We start from the raw sequence: 20,485 nt of genomic DNA, 5'->3' as shown, positions 1-20,485 counted from the left end.
ATAGGATGGAACATCCAGGTTTTGCTGGAAGCACGGTAGGGATATTACTCAGTAATGTAGGGGAAGGGATTAAGGAACCTATAAATCCCTATGGTATAAAAACATAGTGGCTTTTCTGGTATAAAAACAAAGTGTATTACACATATTTTATCTGCTATTCGGCAAGACTTCATTGGGGAATAAATATTTCATTATTACATCTAAAATACACTATGTTTTTATTCTGGATAAGTTGCTAAAAATTTTTTTACATTGAGCCTGATAGCATAAGTAACAGAATAACATAAAAGAAATTGTTTACCAAAAATTTGTGTAAATCAAGTTGTTTTTTTGGGGGGAGATTTGCTTGTTAAAGGAAATATTATATTGCTCTTTTGCCGTAATGCAAAGAATGTATGCTTTTTCACTATGTTATCAATAACAACAATACATTTGTTTTGTATTATGATGTAATACTGTATGAGTATACAGTGTTTATAGTAGTGTAATATTACATTTATGTAGGTATAACAACATTGTTTTGATGTGTTTACATTTACATTACAGGGTATGCCATTTCCTGAAGCTGAAGAGAATGCAGTTGACGTTGTGTTTCAATATGTGATACATGAACTTGAGTTCCAACCAGAAAATATCATTGTTTTTGCCTGGTCAATTGGTAAGCATATATAGCACTTCATAGAACAAAAATTAAAGTTTATTTTTTTAGGTGGTTTTTCTGCTATATCAGCTGCATTGCGTTATCCAAATATAAAGGGTTTGTTTTTGGATGCAACGTTTTATGATGTTTTGCCATTCGCTAAAAAGATGATGCCAGAATTGTTAGGTAATTAAATATTATGTGAAGTAATAATTAGTGCTATATATGTTATCCTAACTTCTGAAACAGAAGCAACATAATATGTGTTAGTTCACTAGTAACAAACAACCAGAGCCAAGTTATAATGCATTTGGTCAACAAGGTTGCTTTTTGTTTGACAACTATAGGTGTCACCGAATTTTAGCAATTTCCTTCCAGATTTGAATAAAAAAGTTAAAAAAACGTGACGCTTATAATGGCCAGGGTTGCCAAAGTTTCTAATAAGTTAATTCTTTATCTATTTCACAGAACCCATTGTGACATACACTGTAAGAAACTATCTGAATCTTAATAACAGTGAATGTTTACAACAATATAAAGGACCTGTGTCTATTGTAAGAAGAACACAAGATGAGGTTATGAACTTGGGTAAGATTGCAATTGATATTTTTACTGATGACTTATGATATTGAATAAATAAATCGGGAAACAGCCAAAAAGAAACTAAAGATGGTTTCTAAAGCGAGGTTTAATGACAATCGTATTATCGCTATATCGTGTCTTTTCGTTTAAAATATTTTAATCTTCATTACCTAAATCAAAGAGACTAATAAACCTAATTATTACTGTTTTTATAAAAAAAAAGAAATTTTTCTTTTTCAGATGGTCAACACAACTTTAGAAGTAACTTGGGAAATATGTTAATTGAGGAAATGTTAAAATCAAGATTTCCAAAGTTGTTTGTTGATGAGTTAGGAGAAAAATCTGATGAGCAAACCCGAACTTTGTGGTCATGGTTGAGTGCTGTGGATTCATTTAACAGAGGTGAGAACATTTTTCATGTTAATAAACAGTTAATCTAAACTTCAAAGACAGTGGCTGTTGTGGAGTTACTGTTACTGTGGACATGGCTAAGCTATATTTCAGATTATACAGTATAACTAGTATATTTGAAATCAAACCTAAATCAGTTATAAAGGCATGTGCTTGACAATTTGAAATATCAAACACATCAGAAATGCGCAAAAGCCAAAAACTGTGATTTTGTTATGACAAAGAAAAAAATGTTTTTTTTGTTATTTTTGTGTTAATTTTGGGGACATAGGGCATTGACAGTGATAATATGATTGTGGATTAAGTTGTTTCAGACAATTATCCTAAAAACTAAAAAAATATAAAATATTACTTCAGATGAAGTTCTTAATGGTTGGTGTTACAATGCAAAGCAATGTGAACAATTAATACGGAGCCATCTTACCCTAAACCCATCGTGTGAATATCCATTAAATATTGGGGAGGATTTAACTTCAGTTAAAAAAACTCAACTAGTCTTATATTTGGTGAGTTATTTCAAATATATTTCTGTTGTTAAAAAGTCTTTAGGAAGTTACATATTTTAAACCCCCAACTCAACCAAGATTCTGTTGTTGTAGTGTCTAACTATTAATTTCCTAGTTTTTTAATTGTTAGATATAAGTATTTTTCCGAAAATTTACCAAAAATACCCAAACAGTCAAAGTTCATATATATTGGTTGACCGCTTTTGTTACAAAACATAAGATACTTAAAATTACTTTTGGAAATGACGACTAATTAAAATATCATTTTTTACCAGAAGTTCATCCATAATAACCCTTTAAATAACCCCCAGGTAACAAAAATGACCCGAAACTTGCCATCCAGCCACTGCACCCCATTACCCCACTCTTACTTTTGCCAACCTTGGAGTATTCACTCAGTTATTAACCAATCTGAGAGTGACAGTGGAGATTCCGACTTTGAACTCATCAACTCATAATTAAAATATAATCCAACATGCAGGCATCCTGGGACATAGGCGTAACGATAAGGTGACGAACCCCTAGTTTTGAAACAGTACACTCCATAGGTTTTAATACTCTAGGTTTAAAACAAGATACATCATATGTTTAGCACCCCTAGTTTTAAGCCTAAAACAGCTTTTACCCTGCTGTTAAGTGTCTAAAAACAAGCAGAGTCGAAGTATAATGCATTAATTAATGAGGTGCCCTATTATTGTCATCTTTGAGTTCATTTTTTACATTTTAAAAATGTCACTCCAAATTTTGTTAAACACCCAAAAACGTTAAGCCGATGTCTATGGAGAAGCAAAAGTGATAAAAATATTACCTTCCTAAAAATACCAAATTTTACAAAGAAGATATTTTAAAATGTTAAAGCAGTGATATGAACCGGTCATCCTATTTATATTCAATTTGTCCATCACTTATCTATGCTTCTTGCTTTAGTTAATATAACCCATAAAGTATATAAAGCAGTATGTATGTTGTGGTATATGGCATGTGGATGTGAATGGTATATTAACTATTACAAGATTATTTTTTAGCATGTTAAACATGTTTCTCTGCAGTGCTTATTTTTTTAAAAGCATGACATTAATAATTATTAGTCAATTCAAGTAACTAAGTTATTCAATATTTTTGTAATCTGGGTTCAAAATCGTTTTCTGGTTAAAATGTTTCTCAAATTTTTGAAAGCAATTCAGTCCTGTTTGTTTATATATAAACATAAATTCTAACTACAATACCTTTGCACTCTCTTTAAACTATATCCTTCAGGCTTCAGCTTCTATTTCAATTCAATCCTTTTCTAGTAATATTTGCATGTGTATTTGGACCAACTGTATTGAAGCTAAATAAGTTCCATAGCTTAGCTGTATAGGTGTTTTGTTTGTTATATTCGCTTTTGCTATTATTTAATTACTGTTTATTAATGAGAATTCTTGGTGTCCGATTCTGATTATATTTCAAGTTATAAATGGGCAATTAATTACATGTAACAAGTCGTATAACAATGCACACACTTGGATTTTAGCCCGAATTAGTCCTTTAATTTACTTATCATATCCATCTGTACAAGCAAGTGGTTCAAGGCTGTTTTCAAGGTAACATACACCACCAAAGTCACACGCTGATGGTGTTTGTAACTGGTTATAGTAAGATTGGAAAACAGCTTCAGCAGCAGAATGAAGTCGAGCGTCGTTACACACTGATGGCGATACAGAACAACAGTTAAGAACGTCAGAACCAGCAGAACATTCAGAAGATACCTTAAAAGAGAGTTGTTTAATGAATTAAAAAGTAATGAAATTCGGTTTGTCAGTTCGTAGTAGTAGGTTATGTACAATAAATATTTTGTATGGGATCTTATAGGTGGGATTTTACGGTAAGTAACTTCGAGGAAATGGTATTTACGCCAGAGTTAGCTTATTGTAGTTTTTTTGTTTTTATAAAAAAAATAGGAAACATTCATGTTTTGCATCTTACATCAGCATAGTTTTGACTGTAGCAAGCCCATTCCATGGCTCCACAAATAGAAGAATCATCAGCCGAGTCTTTGATCAAACAGCCACCGATTTCATCACTGACGTCACCGTCATTTAAAGTAACTAAACGTTGAGCTGTTCCACCAAAGTTACACGAGTTTCCATCATTCACTATGTTGTCATAAGCGGTGTAAACTTCGCTTGCCAAAGCTGTATAAAATTAAGAGATTATGTTCTATATATGTTCACTTCAAGATGGTGGAGTATAATATAGAATAATTAAACGAAGGCCATTTTTATACTCGCGTGGCAGGGTGACTTACAGGTTGTACAAGTTGTTTTTTCATATGCCCAAGTTTGTACACATGTGAGTGAATGTTTTTTTTAGAAGTTATAATGTTATTTATTACCTGACCACGGGGTAATTAATTGCTGTATCTTGCCCGAGGACACATACACCAATAGATTCGAACTAAATTTTCAAATGTTTTCTAATATTTCTACATAGGTTCTGTACACATACTTACAGTTTAGTTTGGGACCATCACACGCATATGGTGGATCACAGCAAGCCAGTAATTCGCTGGTGCATTGCGCAGACACATCCGCCCAGTTTTGTGAACCGCACGCCCAGTCAATGTTACCACAAACTGCAGCAGGATCTGCACCGTCTTTTACCATGCATTTTTGGCTGGCGATATCCTGTTCATAAACACATTGATTTGAATATTTAGAACAGTTTGCCTAAAACCACACGTCTGTGGTGGGGCAAGATGGGACACGTTTTAATTCTCTTTTCTCGCACCATTTGCTTGTTAAACAAAGAACGTTTGGATAACCAAATACACGCATAATCACGACTTTAAACTAACGTTGGTAATTCTTTACGATGATTAGTTATGGGATTTGGAAGCTAACGTTATACCATCTCATCCCATTGTATTAAATAATGCGTTTCCTTGGTAAAGAAACTTAATCACGTTCAATGTCTTGGATTTATTTCTACAAATTTACCTCTAATGGATAAACTCTGACGTAATCCACCCACATCTCAGCATCAGGGTAATTCCACACGGTGCTTGGTTTTGGATTATCCAAGTAGTCGCCTCCAACAGCCACGTTTAAGATCATGTAGAAGTATTGATCAAATGGCTGGCCTGCGAATAACAGCTCATTTTATAACGATCTTCCATTAAAGAAATAAAAAACATGATATAGGTTGGAGTTAGATGGGGATTGTTTTTATTTAGTTGTCTCATTCCATTTTGTAGTAAATGAAAATTATTTACAGAATAATATAACCGTATCTTCACGATTCTTTAAGAGCGTTGTTGATTGTTTAAAACATGATTAGAAAATACAGGATATTTTGTGCTTACGATTTCCCATCTTAGTCCATGTTAGTATATGCTTACCAGGTGCGTCATACATCCAGCTTATGACACGGTCAAGGCTCTGGCTATAGTATGCTTTACCATCCAAACGATAGACCTGTAATATACGTGTAGTGTTAACCCCTTAGATTATTATTCTCGTGTTAGGCCGCTACACCAGTTTTGAAACCGTTTACTTTTTATTTCTTTACTTTTTACATTCATTAGGTAACCTATAGCAGGTAACGGTATAATATGGGGCCTGCTTTTATTCTCTTTTATTGTTTTATTTGGTAGTAAACAAAAATTTCAAATAAATATATACCCACATTCACACGGCTTTAAAAGCGGTATCCCATCTTACCCCACAGTAATTTACATATTGAAGGTTCATACCAACTCAGTTGGTGTCCAGTCCAAAGTGTAAACATGATATTGATCGATGGAGCATTGTAATTGCATGTCGCCGCTTGATTCCCAGTAATGATTATCACAACATATACCGTAGTGGATGGTACTACCGAACTGATGAAGATCTTGTCCTCTCGCTTCCATAATGTCGATCTCGCCACTTTCGGGCCAACCGCCGTACACACTGTCCCTGTGTAACAATTATAACAAAAAAGTATTTTACCTTTGAAATTAAAAAAAAGTTTGAAATTCATCCTAAAAATCAGATTTTCTTCATATGGGTTTTCTTAAGAGCTCATAGCGGTAGTATGCAAGACACTTAACAGCAATTGCTCGAACCCAGTGGTCACTAATGATTTGTCTCAATTATCAGCAATGCAGAGAAAAGAATACCCACAACACGTCAAAACACGCTCGAAACGAAACATTTTTATTTTTAACGTCGCTCCATTACGTAGAGATGAATCAGTTATATTCATTCATTTATCGCACAAATAAATAACGTTTACTAACCTTGGCATCATCCAAATAGCCGGCCACAACCCGTATCCATTTGGAGATTTAGCTCTTACTTCAACTCGTCCATATTTCCACGCAAAGTTGCTATGAATTCTCCCAGATGTATATTGTTTACCACCGTAGCTGAAACAAATAGTTTGGTAAATTTTTTATAGATTTTTTTTTAAACAAATTTATAAAAAAAAATTACTCCTTTACTTTTCTTTGATCGGTTTTAAGACCAAGTGTCCATCTTCGACTCGGACATTATCTGATCTATCAGTATAATACTGAAGCTCATTGTTGTGGGGGTTAGGTACAACTTCAAGATACCATTTCGACGTATCCAAATAATCGAAATTGTCTTCGTAAAGAATCGAACCTAAACCAAAATTTGTAAAATTATAACATAGTTTTTTATTTATTTTTTTGAACATGATAGCAAAAATCAAAATATTCAAAACAACAAAACAACAGTCGTTATCATTGACAATATGCTACAGCACGAAAAACCTACTTTAGTAGCACATAAGAAAGTATACTCACATTATAATATAAATAAACTCACCGTGAGTTGTATAGTAATTTTAAACAAACCAAGACTGAATTAAAAAAGTGTGCCTAAAAATCATAGTTCATATACTTTCCTGATGATAACGCTATACACGCAAGAAACACAACCAGCAATTGAGATGCCATCTTCGATTGAAGCGACTTATTTATGGTTCAACGTACAAGTTTACTGAGGTATATATATTCTGCTATGCACTTGAACTTTACCGCAATATAGCAACGCAGTAAGCAGACTTGTTCCTACGATATACCCGCTCCTATATACATATATATACTGCATGTGCTGCTAAACAGGTGCGCAGAAGTATGTAAACCTAAGTTAACACTGTTTGCATTATATAATTGTTGAAGGAACCTGCCCTGCTGTTACGGTGGGAAAGAACAGATGTTTCTGTCGTTGCAAGATCCTTTGGTTATGATCGTAGTTAATATATATATTATTCAAGTTGATATAAAGCGCTGTTTCGACTCTCTGGCCCCAGTAGGATCGGTATAGCTGGTTACCGCCTTGTCTGGGTTTGAGGCTGGGTGTTTGTTATAACTGGGTGGTTATATACACTGTGATTTTAATGTGACCCCGCTTAAACAGTTATAGTTTCATACGAAACAGTATAGTTGGGTGGGTGAAGACGGGACACCTTTAGCACATAATATCGAAACATCCTAATCGTGTTTTGAACAATTAACAGCGATCTGCATGGAGTCGTGAGGATACTGTGTTATAATTCTTTGAATGTTTTTTTGTTTACTACCAAATGGATGGGACGAGAAAATATAGAACGAAAAGGTGCCCCATCTTCCCTCACCCTACTATAGTGATATGTTTGTCAAGGGTATGTTGTCAGGGATATATCTATTTAAACATTTTTTTATAATATAATTTGTTCGTTTGTGGCCAGTTTATTACAACAATACATTCTTAACAGCGTGTTACAATGTTTGAAGATATGTTGCAACTGAAGCGAAATAGGTTTGAGTAAATACGCACAAGTTTACCCACAAGTTACAACTGCTTTCAATTTGAATACAATCCTTTATCGTTTTAATCACATAAACACCTGTTTAATCTTTATAAACGTCTGTTTACAGGCCCGTATGAAAAAAAGTTTTTTAATTAAAAAGTAGTGTAACAAATATTTTGTTCAAATAATTTTTATTTGCAAGATTTACGGACATGAAACTATATATGGCGTCAGCGAGCTTAAATATTATATATGATAAATCAAGTGCAAAATTGTACATGTTAAACTTTTCAAGACCATATAATTACCAGAAATATATACGCAGGCCTTTATGTGTACCGATTGTATAACCGTGGGGTGCTGCAACACGCCAGCAGTCTACAATTAACAATAAAAAATGGATTAAAATATGTGCAGATACCAACTAATTCAGATATGAAAAAATACAGACAGTTGTTGAATTATGCAATAACAAAATTAATGAAATAGAACTTTAAACATAACATTATTTTTCATCTGTTTTCTTATTTTATCTTGGGCTTTGATGTATGTTGGACAGCAAGAAAGATTACGATCATCATAATGATCAAGATTCTGACTTGGATAGCTATATATGAAACTCAGAACCTCATTATCCGTTTTGTACATAAGATTGATACTGGGGTCTACTCGCATCCTTAGATATTGGAAAAGCTCAAGTATGTGCATTTCCCGAGAAACGAAATGGAAGTTTACCCATGTTTCAATAGCTTTGCATAAATGACTGACTTCGATTCTACTCTCATCGCTTAGCATTAGCACTTCTTTAAGCCGCTCGAAGCTGAGTGTTAGAAACACAGGTTGTGTGTAATGGCTGGCAATGAAATTATCGCATGCCAACGCCAGTTTTTTGTTGTCAAGTCTCACTGCTTCCTCGCGAATTGAAGTGACGTTCTCAACGGTTAGGTTATCTCCAATGAAGCAGCTCATGCTGAAACGACCAAACCATTCACATATATATCAGATTTTTTGTAATTTTTTGCTTGATAAGTGTATAATGCTGTTAGGTAACATCATGGATTAGCGTTGCATCTAAATCACCTACTTTCTAATATTTTTTGAAAAACTATGATCACCACACCCATCCCATCAAATATATTTCGCCTCTTGTTAATGTTGGACCCATCAGTGGGTTAAGTTGTGACATGTAAGTTATGAACCAATGTAACCAGCAGCACACGGCAGTTAATACGATCATGGTTTAAAAAACTAACTACGATCTTTTAACGTTGTGAACAACTACTTTTATTTTATTTATAACGCTTTTGAAATCGAAATTCTTTTGACTTCTTCGTCAACCCTACGCTTTATACTGACCTTGGAACATCTTAACGAGTTCTTCCCCATCTGACGGTGAAAATAAAAGCCAGATTCATGTTCTTTTCTTTTAAACAAATCGTGGCATAAAACTTTTCGTGGTCTCTGATTACAGAAGAAAACACCAATTTCAACGAAAAATACACAAGTACTACAAATATGCACTATAATCCCCACCGTGTGGATGTAGTTTCATTTTTAAACATTGTACTATCTTATAAAACTATTAACTGCCTTTGTTTGGATGCCAAGCATGGACAAGCCTATTTGCTACGAACTGTGTTTTCCCACGCCTAGTAAGGAATAGGTTCCTCATTTGAATTGTGTAGTAGGGCGGGGCAACAGAAATAAAAAAGAATAGAACGAGCATTTCCAATGTCGGTAATAAAAAAAGCCGATGATATGTTTTTCAACAGTTATGTGACCGCAAGGTGATCCCGTTTTACTGTTTATAGTCAATGGGATCCAGAGCGTTTTGTGTATAGGTAATATTTTTTTGACTATTTCAAAGTTATAGGGAAAATAACCTTTTCCCAATATATATAAATGAATGAATGTAATTTATTTTTTCTCGCATGACGGGACATCAACAGTCGTGGATTTGCATTCGTTTCTTGTTTCTTTATTCAATAAATAAAAACGTTTATTTCGTCCAATGTCTTGTGTCCCGTATTAAATATGTTGCAATATGTCTCTTAACGGGAAAATCCACGTATAGCCTACCGATTGTGTGTTGGGAGGTGTTAATTCAATTTTGAGACGGTCAGTTTAGGTTGGTTGTGTGAATTGTGCGTGATTCTAATAGCCAGCGACCTCGGCACTTCGATCGTTTAGCACCGTTGATTGCCTTTCATTAAACTCTTATTCAATTTAAAATTTTCGTCAGTTAAAATTTTAAACTGTAGCGGTTGATTGTGCTCTGGTACAGATTTAATGGTATAAAGATAGCTAAATCTAATACTAATGCAGAATGTTTGAATATTAGGCAACACTATATAGCGAAAACAAAAGTAGGGCGGGAATTGAATGCAGTTTCGCTGCGTACGTAACATCCACTTTCCCGTCATTCCAATCCTAATAAAAAAAAACAATTATCCAGTTTTGTGTATGCCAGGCGAGGCAATTGCCACCTGCCAATGACGCATTTTATTGTTTTGCAAACGTGTTTTTCGTTATATAAACCTTGCACTTTCCTGTACTGTGAGGCAGTACGGGGCTTGCAATACCCTGCCGTCTCACTTTGTCTCTAAGCACGATATTGCACTTTCACCGCGTAATAAACTGAGCTGTGTCTTACAATATCATACATCGGTGGCTATATGCGTTGTGGAGTCGGATAGCGTGTGCGTCGGGGCAGGATGGAACAGCGTCGTCGCGAGGCTGCGGAACGTGAACTCGCGAACTACAGCTTTAACATTAGCCGCCCTCCACATAACCAAATTAGCTTTTAAAATTTGCCATCAATAAACCGTTAGTTTTGTTTGTTTTTATGTGGTTAAACTGCATTTCTAATGTATTTAGCTTACACAGTTGAAAAAACTAGCACTGTTCTCCTCTATTTACTCCCATTCATTACGACGCCCGCTCCCAATACCCCGCTGAGCTATTGAAAGTTAAAAGGATACGAAAGTTATAACGCGGGTGTCGTTATCAGTTGCGGTTTCATAACTCAGCGACCGGTAGTAACTTTTCCCTCAGTTTAACAGTCAGTTTTGTTTTAGGCATACATTTAAATTAGAGTGCCAGGTTTTACACGTTGAGTTTATAGTGTCATAATGTTTATGTGTTTACTACAATTCCATTAAACATAAGATCATGTACATTATATTTTCACAGCTTTTATTAGCGATTGAATGTTTACGATGGCAGATTTGTATATATTAAAAAATGAGATACTTGCTTGTCGCATGTAATTTAACCTAAATTTAAAAATCTGTATGTTTTGGTGATGTACGATTAACGGTACGGCTATGTTTTTAATATCTTTCCGCCTGAAGTATAGATTTAGTTACTGCGCATGATTTTATTCGAAAAATCAGTCATGCGTGAATTGAAAAGGGCGGGAAATTAATGGCGCGCTTTAAGTTTAAACTAAAATATTTTACTTGAACAACAGTTTCGTTTTAAATAGAGGAAAGTGTTTTATATTGCTTCGTTATGTCATACGCTGACAAAAAGTCCCCAGAACTTATTATAAAACCTATGACGAACTACCTCAACCTCAACAATGGCGGAGACGAAAATTAGAACAAAACGCTGCAGCACTGAAAGATACGGAAAATAAGCAGAAAATACAAACCAGCACAAAACAAAACTTACAGAACATAATCGTCGACCCTTCAAAGAAGGTTTTAGTTGCAAGCAACAATTCCTGTGTGAAAAGGGAATACACACCGAATGAAGCAACAATTTCAGAATCTCAACCTGAACTTCTGCCAGGACTTGAACGAGAAGATTCTGTACATCTGTTATCACCAGAATATAATATACGTATTAGGTTTGTTACTTTTTTTATAACACATAAACTTGAATTATATAGTACTGTGAGGGATAAGACGGGATACTTTGAGCACCTAATTCCCCTATGTTGCGATCGTGTTTTGAAAAATCAACGACGATCTTTTAGAGTTGCGGGTCTACGGTTATATAGTAGAATAGGGAGATGGAACATCTTTTTCTTCTATTTTCCCGTCTCATTTGATAGTAAACAAAGAATATTCAAGAATTAGTAAACCATATCCTCACGACTTCCATTGACCCTTGTTAATTGATAAAATACGATCAGGATATTTGGATAACATGTGCTAAAGGTGTCCCATTTTACCCCACAGAACTATATATAGTCGTGTGACGTGTGTGGTGGTAGTACAGGAGCTCCTAAATCCCATATATTCCGATCGTGTTTTAAACAATTAACAAACGCTTTTTAGAGTTGCAGGTTTAATAACCTTACAAATATTTTTGTTTACCGAGAAACTAGACGAGTAAAATAGAATAAAAACATGTCCCATCTTACCCAACTCTACTATATGTTTCCCCTGCAAATGTAGTGTATATTATTAAATCCATATTTTTATGTAGATCTGTTGAATCGCAAAACGAATTAATGAGTACATTAGGAGTTCCATCGAAGAGAAAAAAGATACGCAACATAATGTCTACCCCTGGAGAATCTAGCTATGCTAATGAAAATGTTTCAAGAAGAAACGTAAAGCTATTCAAAAATATTGCTAATATTAAAAGGAATGTGGCCAGAAATACTAAGGATCTCGCTCACCTTAGAGCAAATGTCGGAAAGCTTCTAGCTGGTCAGACCAAGCACACCCACGATCTTGCTCAAATACAACGCTTGTTGGGCCAGCTGATACAGGAAACCAGGGCTGCAGTGAAAGCCAAAGTTCCCACACAGTTTGTACCGGTTGAAACGGACATAGAGCTCAACAATATGATAAAGAATTTTAAGGTTGGTTTATTATGACAATTAAAATCTTGTTTTTTAAAGTTATTTTTGTTTATACTTCTATGGGGTTAGATGGAACACCTTTACCACATAATATCCAAATATTCTGATCGTGTTTTTAACAATAGACAACTGTCTATGGGAGTCATGCGAATACGTTTTTTTAACTTTTTATTTGTTCTTTGTTTACTATCAAATGAGGGAGAAAATAAAATGAAATTAAGTTCCATCTTCCCTCAATCTACTATATATGTTAAGCATGTACTCGGCGTCATGGCAGAGTAGTTAGCGAGTTACGGATTCAAGGCTTTATGTGCGTATGTGTCTTTTGGCACTACACTTCACGGCAATAGTTCCAACCCAGTGGTCACTTGTTGGTTGCTAAAATTCATACATTAAAATAAAAAGTAACGAGGATAAAAAAAGCCTACAACGTTACATACATGGTAACTCGTAAGCAGGCACCTGATGTATGAAACAGAACACCCGTTTTATAACGACTGTTCGTTGCCCGCAACGCGAGGGTAAAAAAATTTCATATCCTTCATGTCGTTTTATAGAGCTTCGAACAAGTGGCTGGTCAAGTTAATAGAAACTCACTAAGAGGAACTATCCGCGCTTTCATCAGACTATTTATGAAGAAAACGCTTGCTCAACAATATTCTTGGTCAGGATTGGGCACAAGACGCAAAGCAATAAAGAAAAGCTTCAAAGATCACCGTCTGTGTACCATTTTACTAGGTATAATATTTTTTGTCGATTTATGGTATACCGAATTGTTAGCATGTAATTTATGCAACAACGTTCAATTTTTATTTGATTTTTCTATAGTATTTTGGGGTAAGATTTAGCACTTATAACGCCCATATTTTCTAATCGTGTTTTAAACAAATAACAACGCTCTTTTATAGTCGCGATGCTATAGTTATATAATTATGTAAATATTCTTTGTATACTATACTAAGTGGAAGAAGAAAATAAAATGAAAACGTGTCCCATCTTACCCCATCACATTTTTTCTTTATAGGTGTACTCCCATTCACTGACCACAAATGCACTAATGCATCGGTCATTGGACAAGAAATTACACGTGTTCTACAAGGTGTGGTAGACTGGGAAGGCGGTCGAGATGCACGAAGATCAATGAAAGAAAACAGACCAATGTTAACCTGCAACATGCATTCAGACAAGTCAGTTAACACGGAACCAATGTTTATATGCCTATCATCGGATTCTACAGGTTCATCATCAGAATCTACAGGATCATCATCAGAATCTACAGGTTCCGACAGCGAATAACTGATACGGAACAATTGATTTAAGTGTAACATACTCGTTTGTTTGTGTTATAGTAAGGTGGGGTAAGAAAGGATACGGTTAATAGATAAAGTCTATACTTCCTGGTCGTGTTTTAACAACTAATAATGGTATTTTAGAGTCACAAGGCTACGATTAAATAATTCTGTAAATACTTTTTGTTTACTATCTATGGGCCAAAAAAACAAAAGCATCACCCATCTTACCCCACCCTACTATATATTTCTTTCTGTAAATACTTCGGGCGTGCATGAATAAAAGACATTGTAAGTTTATCCTGGTATATATATATTGTCGAAATATGTTAAGTTACCTACCGATAGCTCCCTATGCAAAATTAAAGTTATCACCGAAGCGTAACGCAGCGATTGATCGTTTAAAAATGGGTACCTGCGTATCAGACTGTTTTTTTTAATAGTCTTTGTTACTAAATACATATAGGAATTTGTATTTTAAATATCGTTTTTATTTGACAGACAGTTGAAGCGGTGGTTCATTGTCTATAATAAAATGTACAATACACGAGGCGCTACCGTGTACCAGCGGGTACGATGGCCCGATTAAACTAGCACGGTAGTTAGGAAGTGGTGCATCAAGTTAACGGAAATTTTGGGGTGTAACTTTTACATGAACCGAGTTCCGTACAACTATTACGCACAACGATACGTGTTACCAAGAAACTATATAGGTTGAAAACAGTTTTAGTGTCATTTTGCTTTGTATGTACTCAATAGAACTGTGCTTCAAACAAAATCCATCTAACTAATAGTGTATAAACGAGATATATATTTTGTGAATATCTAGCATTATCAGTCTGTATTTAAATAGGCTTAATCGCTGTAAGTTGTTTTTATTAACTAAACTATAAAATGACGTAGATTACTGGAGGGGTTGCTTCGGTTATTATCAGTCATTATGAAGTGCCTTCGGTTTCTCTTGCTTGTACAAGTAATGAGCATAGTAGAATTGAGTAAGTAGTTTACTTTCAAGTTGTAAGTCTGCATTTATTAAACAAAACTATTAACAGGTCAACCGCTAATCAACAAGGGGAGTTATAAACTATCTTCGTTTTCCACGAAATCTAAAATAAAGGCAGAGATAGGCTTCATGATGTGCTTGCTAAGAGTACCCAATCACCTTCAGGCAACAGCAAGACCGAGCAACCCATCTTTGCCCCACAAGTTTAACGTGACCATTCTTGAAGTTGAGAGAGGAAGCTGTATAGTTGAATTAGAGCGAGTTGATCAAGCTACAGGATGGGAAATGATGATAATTGTAGATTGGTCCTCGTATATAGGTACAAAAACAAAACTATTGCATAGTTACCAATGAATCTAATTGATCGTAGTATTCATTCGAAAAAATAGTATATATCATTTAAATTACCTTTCTTTGGTTTTATGAAAATAAAATATACAATTCCTTTGTTTACAGGTAAGGGAATGGTTTATCAGAATCTGATCCTTTGGTTCCCTGATGCCGCAGATAAAAGAGGCATGAACGTCAACAAGGCATTAAAATATTGTACTGACAATGGCGGCCGATTGGTAGATATTGTGGATAAAGAGATGTACGACGTGGTTTATAACTACTGTCGACAAACCATCGTATTCGGATCACTTACTTGGGCTCGTATTTGGCTCGGTTCAAGTTACAACTCTACGGTAAGCCTGTAAAGGCTGTAATACACATTTCACTCTCTATATTTATGATGTTTACCTCAGCCAAATAAATGTTTGAACGTAATAGTAGGTATTCACACTAGATTCATTGCATCATAAAAGCGATTGTTTGACCTGGTAATTAACCGCGATACAATAACCATAGTGCGTCATAATAGCACTTTAACCTATAGGTGTAGGAAGTTGAAAACAAGTATGTACCCAAAATGTTGCGAGTTCTGTCATAACTATTCAATTACCCACCTATTCTTTATGGTTGATTTAATAATGTATTGTAAATCTATACCCCCTTGAAGTTAGTTCCCTAAGTTGAGAAGTTCTGTTACTTATCCACAGACTGACACTGTGACGCAGAGCAGCGGGAAACCTGGTTATCATGGAGGCTGGTTTCCTGGTTTTCCGTATAGATCCAGTAAATACGATACGCCCACTGGATTGTTGCTTCTCATCTGGTCACCAAGTTCAACCTACACCGCCTATGCTGGGATACATGGTTATACCCCGACAATGGACATTATCGTTCATCAGTTGTGTTCGACTAACCTAATGTAACTTAGTTAGCATAATTGGCTGGTGAATGAATTTATACCTATAAATTAATAAATGTAACATACCTATATTCTTGGTTTGAATTTGTTTAAATTTAACGTTCGTATTTATCGGTAAGTATTTACAACTTAAATAAATAAGCTTTTGTCTGGTTCATAATAATCATAATTTATTCTAAACATTTTGATTTCTTACTATAGTCATGATGTCTATTATAAAAAAAATGTTCAATATCCGAGTACAATAAGTAAAACTGTATAGTCCGTAACAACGGTAACTACGTGGGGTAAGATGGGACACCTTTAGCACATATTATCCACATATCCTGAAATTGTTTTATATAATTAACAATGGTCTATATGGGAGCAGCGAGAACACGTATTTTTAATTCTTTGAATATTCTTTGTTTGTAATATCAAATGGGACGAGATAAAATGGTGTCTCATCTTACCCACCCTGATATATTATAGACTGTATTTCAGACAAAGTCGTTTACCCAGTTTTGATGTAGGCCTATTGCAAAACTTATGATAAATTGCTTCACTCGAATTATATTTTATTGCGAGTTTTTGTATTGCAAATTTATCATATAATTGGATTACATTGGTTTAAGCTTGTATGATTTAATTAAGCACTTAGTGATCGTATCCATCTGTACATTCAAGTGGTTGTAAGTTGTTATCTAGGTAACATACACCACCGAAATCGCATGAAGATGCGGTTGGTAGCTGGTTATAGTAAGACTGGAAAACAGCTTGAGCAGCAGATCGAAGTCTTGCATCGTTGCATGAATATGGTGATTGTGAACAAAACAACAACCAAGAACGTCAGAACCAGCAGAGCATTCAGAAGATACCTTTAAATAGAGTTATATGAATAAATGAATGTGAATGAATGTATGAATGGGCTAAATTATTGCTACCTATTTGTTCTCACGTTGCGGGAAAACGACTTGTTTTATAACACAGGTTTTTGTTTCAGAAGTTGTGTAATGTTTTATTAACCGAATAAGGAATGATTTTCGAGATTACTTATGAACCAGAGTTTAGACTACAGATGATGCCTGTGCTGTGTATTAATAGGTCACTATATAAAATTAAACCTTTATTTGGTAACATAAAGTAATCTTATATTAAATAGTGCTCTAATATTTTTTACTACGTTTGTTTCTTTTTTTGTGAAGTATACTGTACTAGGTCTAGGTATAATCATATTTTGTGCGTAACCAAACCTACATCAGCATAGTTTTGACTGTAACATGCCCATTCCATGGATCCACAAATAGAAGAAGCATCAGCGGAATCTTTGATGAGACAGTCGCCAGAGTTTACGCTTATACCAGTTGGTACGTCCTAAAACCAATAGATAAGTTAACTTTTATTATAGACATATTTCTTATTGATACTTTCGTAAATTTGTAACAATAAAAAGGTAACATATATGGCCGTGGGGGTAAGATGGAATACCAGTATCCCCTAAATTCCATATTTCCTAATCGTGTTTTGTTAAATTAATAACCCCCTTTTTATATTTTTTTGTTTATTATACCAAATGGGACGAGCAAAGAGAATAAAAAAAAGGTGTCTCATTTCACCCCACCCTATTATATACTTGGCAATATACCTCGACAGAATAAACTCTGACGTAATCCACCCACATCTCAGCATCAGGATAATTCCACACGGTGCTTGGTTTTGGATTATCCAAGTAGTCGCCTCCAACAGCCACGTTTAAGATCATGTAGAAGTATTGATCAAATGGCTGGCCTGCGAATAACTCCGACTTTGTAACAATCTTTCATTAAAGATATAAATTTAAACTGAATATAGTAGTTTAGATACGAGGGGCATGTTTTAGGTAAAATAATTAGAATGCAGGTGTTAGATGAAAAGTTCTAAAATATAAAATGCAGTGTAATTAATTTTGTTTAGGTAGAATATGTAATTTTCAACATACCAGGTGCGTTGTACATCCAACTTATAACACGATCAAGGCTCTGGCTGTAGTATGGTTTTCCATCCAAACTGTAAACCTAAAATTACAAAATGTTATAGTAATCTAAAAAGAATAGTCGCATGGTGTGTGTATTTTTTAGGTTATACGCAAGCGTGTTTTGTATGTCGGTCATATTTTAATGCAATTTTCGTACCATGTTGGACATATATGTGTGTATTTGCTTAATTTAACCCAGAAATCTTGCATACCAACTCAGTTGGTGTCCAGTCCAAAGTATAAACATGATATTGATCGATGGAGCATTGTAATTGCATGTCGCCGCTTGATTCCCAGTAGTGATTATCACAACATATACCGTAGTGGATGGTACTACCGAACTGATGAAGATCTTGTCCTCTCGCTTCCATAATGTCGATCTCGCCACTTTCGGGCCAACCACCGTACACACTGTCTCTGGAACACAAAATTCTCGATTTCTAGTTTTATAGTTATAGCAGGGTGGGGTTATATGGGAAATTTTATTATATAACACTAGCTCCACGACTCTGGAAGGGTGTTGTTAACGATATTGAAGTAGGCGTTTCAGGTGCTAAAAGTATCTCTTACCCCACAGTATGTATCACAGTAGGGTGGTGGAAGACGAGACGCCTTAAAAAAATCGGTAAACGCGTGGATAAAGCAAGTTACATTCATTCATTCACGCTATAATTGGCCGTTCAAGCAACGCCGGTAGCAATTTTTGTATTTATCGCACAAATAAATAACGTTTACTAACCTTGGCATCATCCAAATAGCCGGCCACAACCCGTATCCATTTGGAGATTTAGCTCTTACTTCAACTCGTCCATATTTCCACGCAAAGTTGCTATGAATTCTCCCAGATGTATATTGTTTACCACCATAACTGGGATAAAAAGTGGATCATATAAACAAGATTTAGGTGTATGAAGACGAAAATTACCCCTTGGGACGAGTAATGCAAATAAGCATTCTTAACAGGTTTACAAAAATGTTCATAAGTTAACTTATAGTAGGTAAAAATTCTCACAATTGGTTTTATTCGAAAGAGTAATGAATTATCTACCAATAAAACTTTTAAAAAAGGCATCATAGCATTTAAAAATTTCTAATATTTACATTTTGGGACCTACTTTTCCTTGAGTGGTGATATGACCAAGTGTCCATCTTCAACTCGAATATTATCTGTTCTATCAGTATAATACTGAAGCTCGTTATTGTGGGGGTTAGATACAACTTCGATGAACCATTTAGAAGAATCGAAATAATCAAAATTGTCTTCGTAAATTAGAGCACCTGAAAAGAGGGTTAACAAGTACGTAAACATATAGTACTGTGGGGTAAGAGATTCCATTAGCACCTAGTTTCCCTATTTCCTGGGCTTGTTTTGAACAGTTAACAACGGTATTTCAGAGCCGTGGGGCTATGGTTATATACTACTTAAATAAAATCTACTACTTAAAGAAATCATAAAAGAGAATAAAGATGTCCTAGTTTACCCCACTTTACTATATAATTAAGTCGTTTTATATACCGGGTAAAAGTCATCGCCTTAATTTCCAAGCCACCCTTAACACCACATCAGGTTACTTACCAGCGGCGTAAGACGCAAGCGCAAGAAACAAAACTAACTGGGAAGTCATCGTCAACGAAGGCGCTAACTGTAATGGAAAACATTTTACCAATAGGGTTTATATACACTGTGTTATCAGGTAAGTTGCTTTTCTTGTGTACTGGAGACATAACAACTTTCCTAGCTGTATAAGACAATTAGGAAATACCACACGTAAATAATGTAATGTTATTTTTATTACAGAAAAACAACTGCTGTCGTGGTGGGAAACAACAGATGCTAAACTACCAATGGGTTAAACAGGTCTACGCGTTACGACGTCGCCTTTATAACAAAGGGAACAGTGGATTATAAGTTGGGCTTCGTACAGCATACCATTATAAAATTAACGTTTTCAAAATTAAGTTTAAATTTTGGCTGAAAACATGGTTATTGTACTTGAAGGTGGGTACGGTTGGGATACAATATCCCATATTTCCTAAAGTGGTTTTTAACAAGTACCAATCCTCTTTTAGAGTAGTCAGCTGTGGTTGTTTAATTCTGTGAACTTTCCTTGTTTACTACCAAACGGGTCAACAAAAGAAAATGAAAACGTAGACCATCTGAAGTTCTTAACCCAAATACTATGGTAGGGTAAGGGAAGATGGGACACAT

The 20,485-nt window shown here is 35.0% G+C and overlaps 2 protein-coding genes across 3 annotated transcripts in view; one reads left to right on the top strand and one right to left on the bottom strand.

Annotated features, from left to right (window-relative positions):
- The window catches only part of LOC100186765 (protein ABHD16A), a 6,631-nt gene extending 3,982 nt beyond the window's left edge, over window positions 1–2,649 (top strand). Inside the window, exons 11-14 of the mRNA XM_026836065.1 lie at window positions 1,109–1,228; window positions 1,463–1,624; window positions 1,991–2,139; window positions 2,451–2,649. Coding sequence (XP_026691866.1) covers window positions 1,109–1,228; window positions 1,463–1,624; window positions 1,991–2,139; window positions 2,451–2,597 — 578 coding nt within the window. The 3' untranslated portion in view covers window positions 2,598–2,649. The remainder of the gene's footprint in view (window positions 1–1,108; window positions 1,229–1,462; window positions 1,625–1,990; window positions 2,140–2,450) is intronic.
- Window positions 2,650–3,560: 911 nt separating this feature from the next.
- On the bottom strand, window positions 3,561–20,273 carry LOC100181198 (beta-glucanase-like). Of its 2 annotated transcripts, none has more exons than XM_002125069.5 (9): window positions 19,853–20,273; window positions 19,392–19,554; window positions 19,016–19,144; window positions 18,489–18,693; window positions 5,519–5,594; window positions 5,118–5,260; window positions 4,631–4,805; window positions 4,105–4,313; window positions 3,561–3,887 (listed from the first exon to the last, which is right to left on the bottom strand). In XM_002125069.5, exons 1-9 carry the CDS (start codon window positions 19,899–19,901, stop codon window positions 3,672–3,674), a joined length of 1,365 nt encoding a protein of 454 aa, XP_002125105.2. In that variant the 5' UTR covers window positions 19,902–20,273; the 3' UTR covers window positions 3,561–3,671. The 2 variants fall into 2 exon arrangements, with proteins under 2 accessions (XP_002125105.2, XP_018668965.1); XM_018813420.2 differs by lacking the exons at window positions 18,489–18,693; window positions 19,016–19,144; window positions 19,392–19,554; window positions 19,853–20,273 and adding exons at window positions 5,873–6,077; window positions 6,401–6,529; window positions 6,605–6,767; window positions 7,033–7,256.
- Window positions 20,274–20,485: the final 212 nt, after the last annotated feature.

The sequence above is a fragment of the Ciona intestinalis genome, chromosome 9, assembly GCF_000224145.3.
Source record: "Ciona intestinalis chromosome 9, KH, whole genome shotgun sequence".
Classification (NCBI taxonomy): domain Eukaryota; kingdom Metazoa; phylum Chordata; class Ascidiacea; order Phlebobranchia; family Cionidae; genus Ciona; species Ciona intestinalis.
The sequence above is the reverse complement of the archived record's forward strand: the minus strand, read 5'-3'. Positions and strand labels throughout refer to the sequence as shown.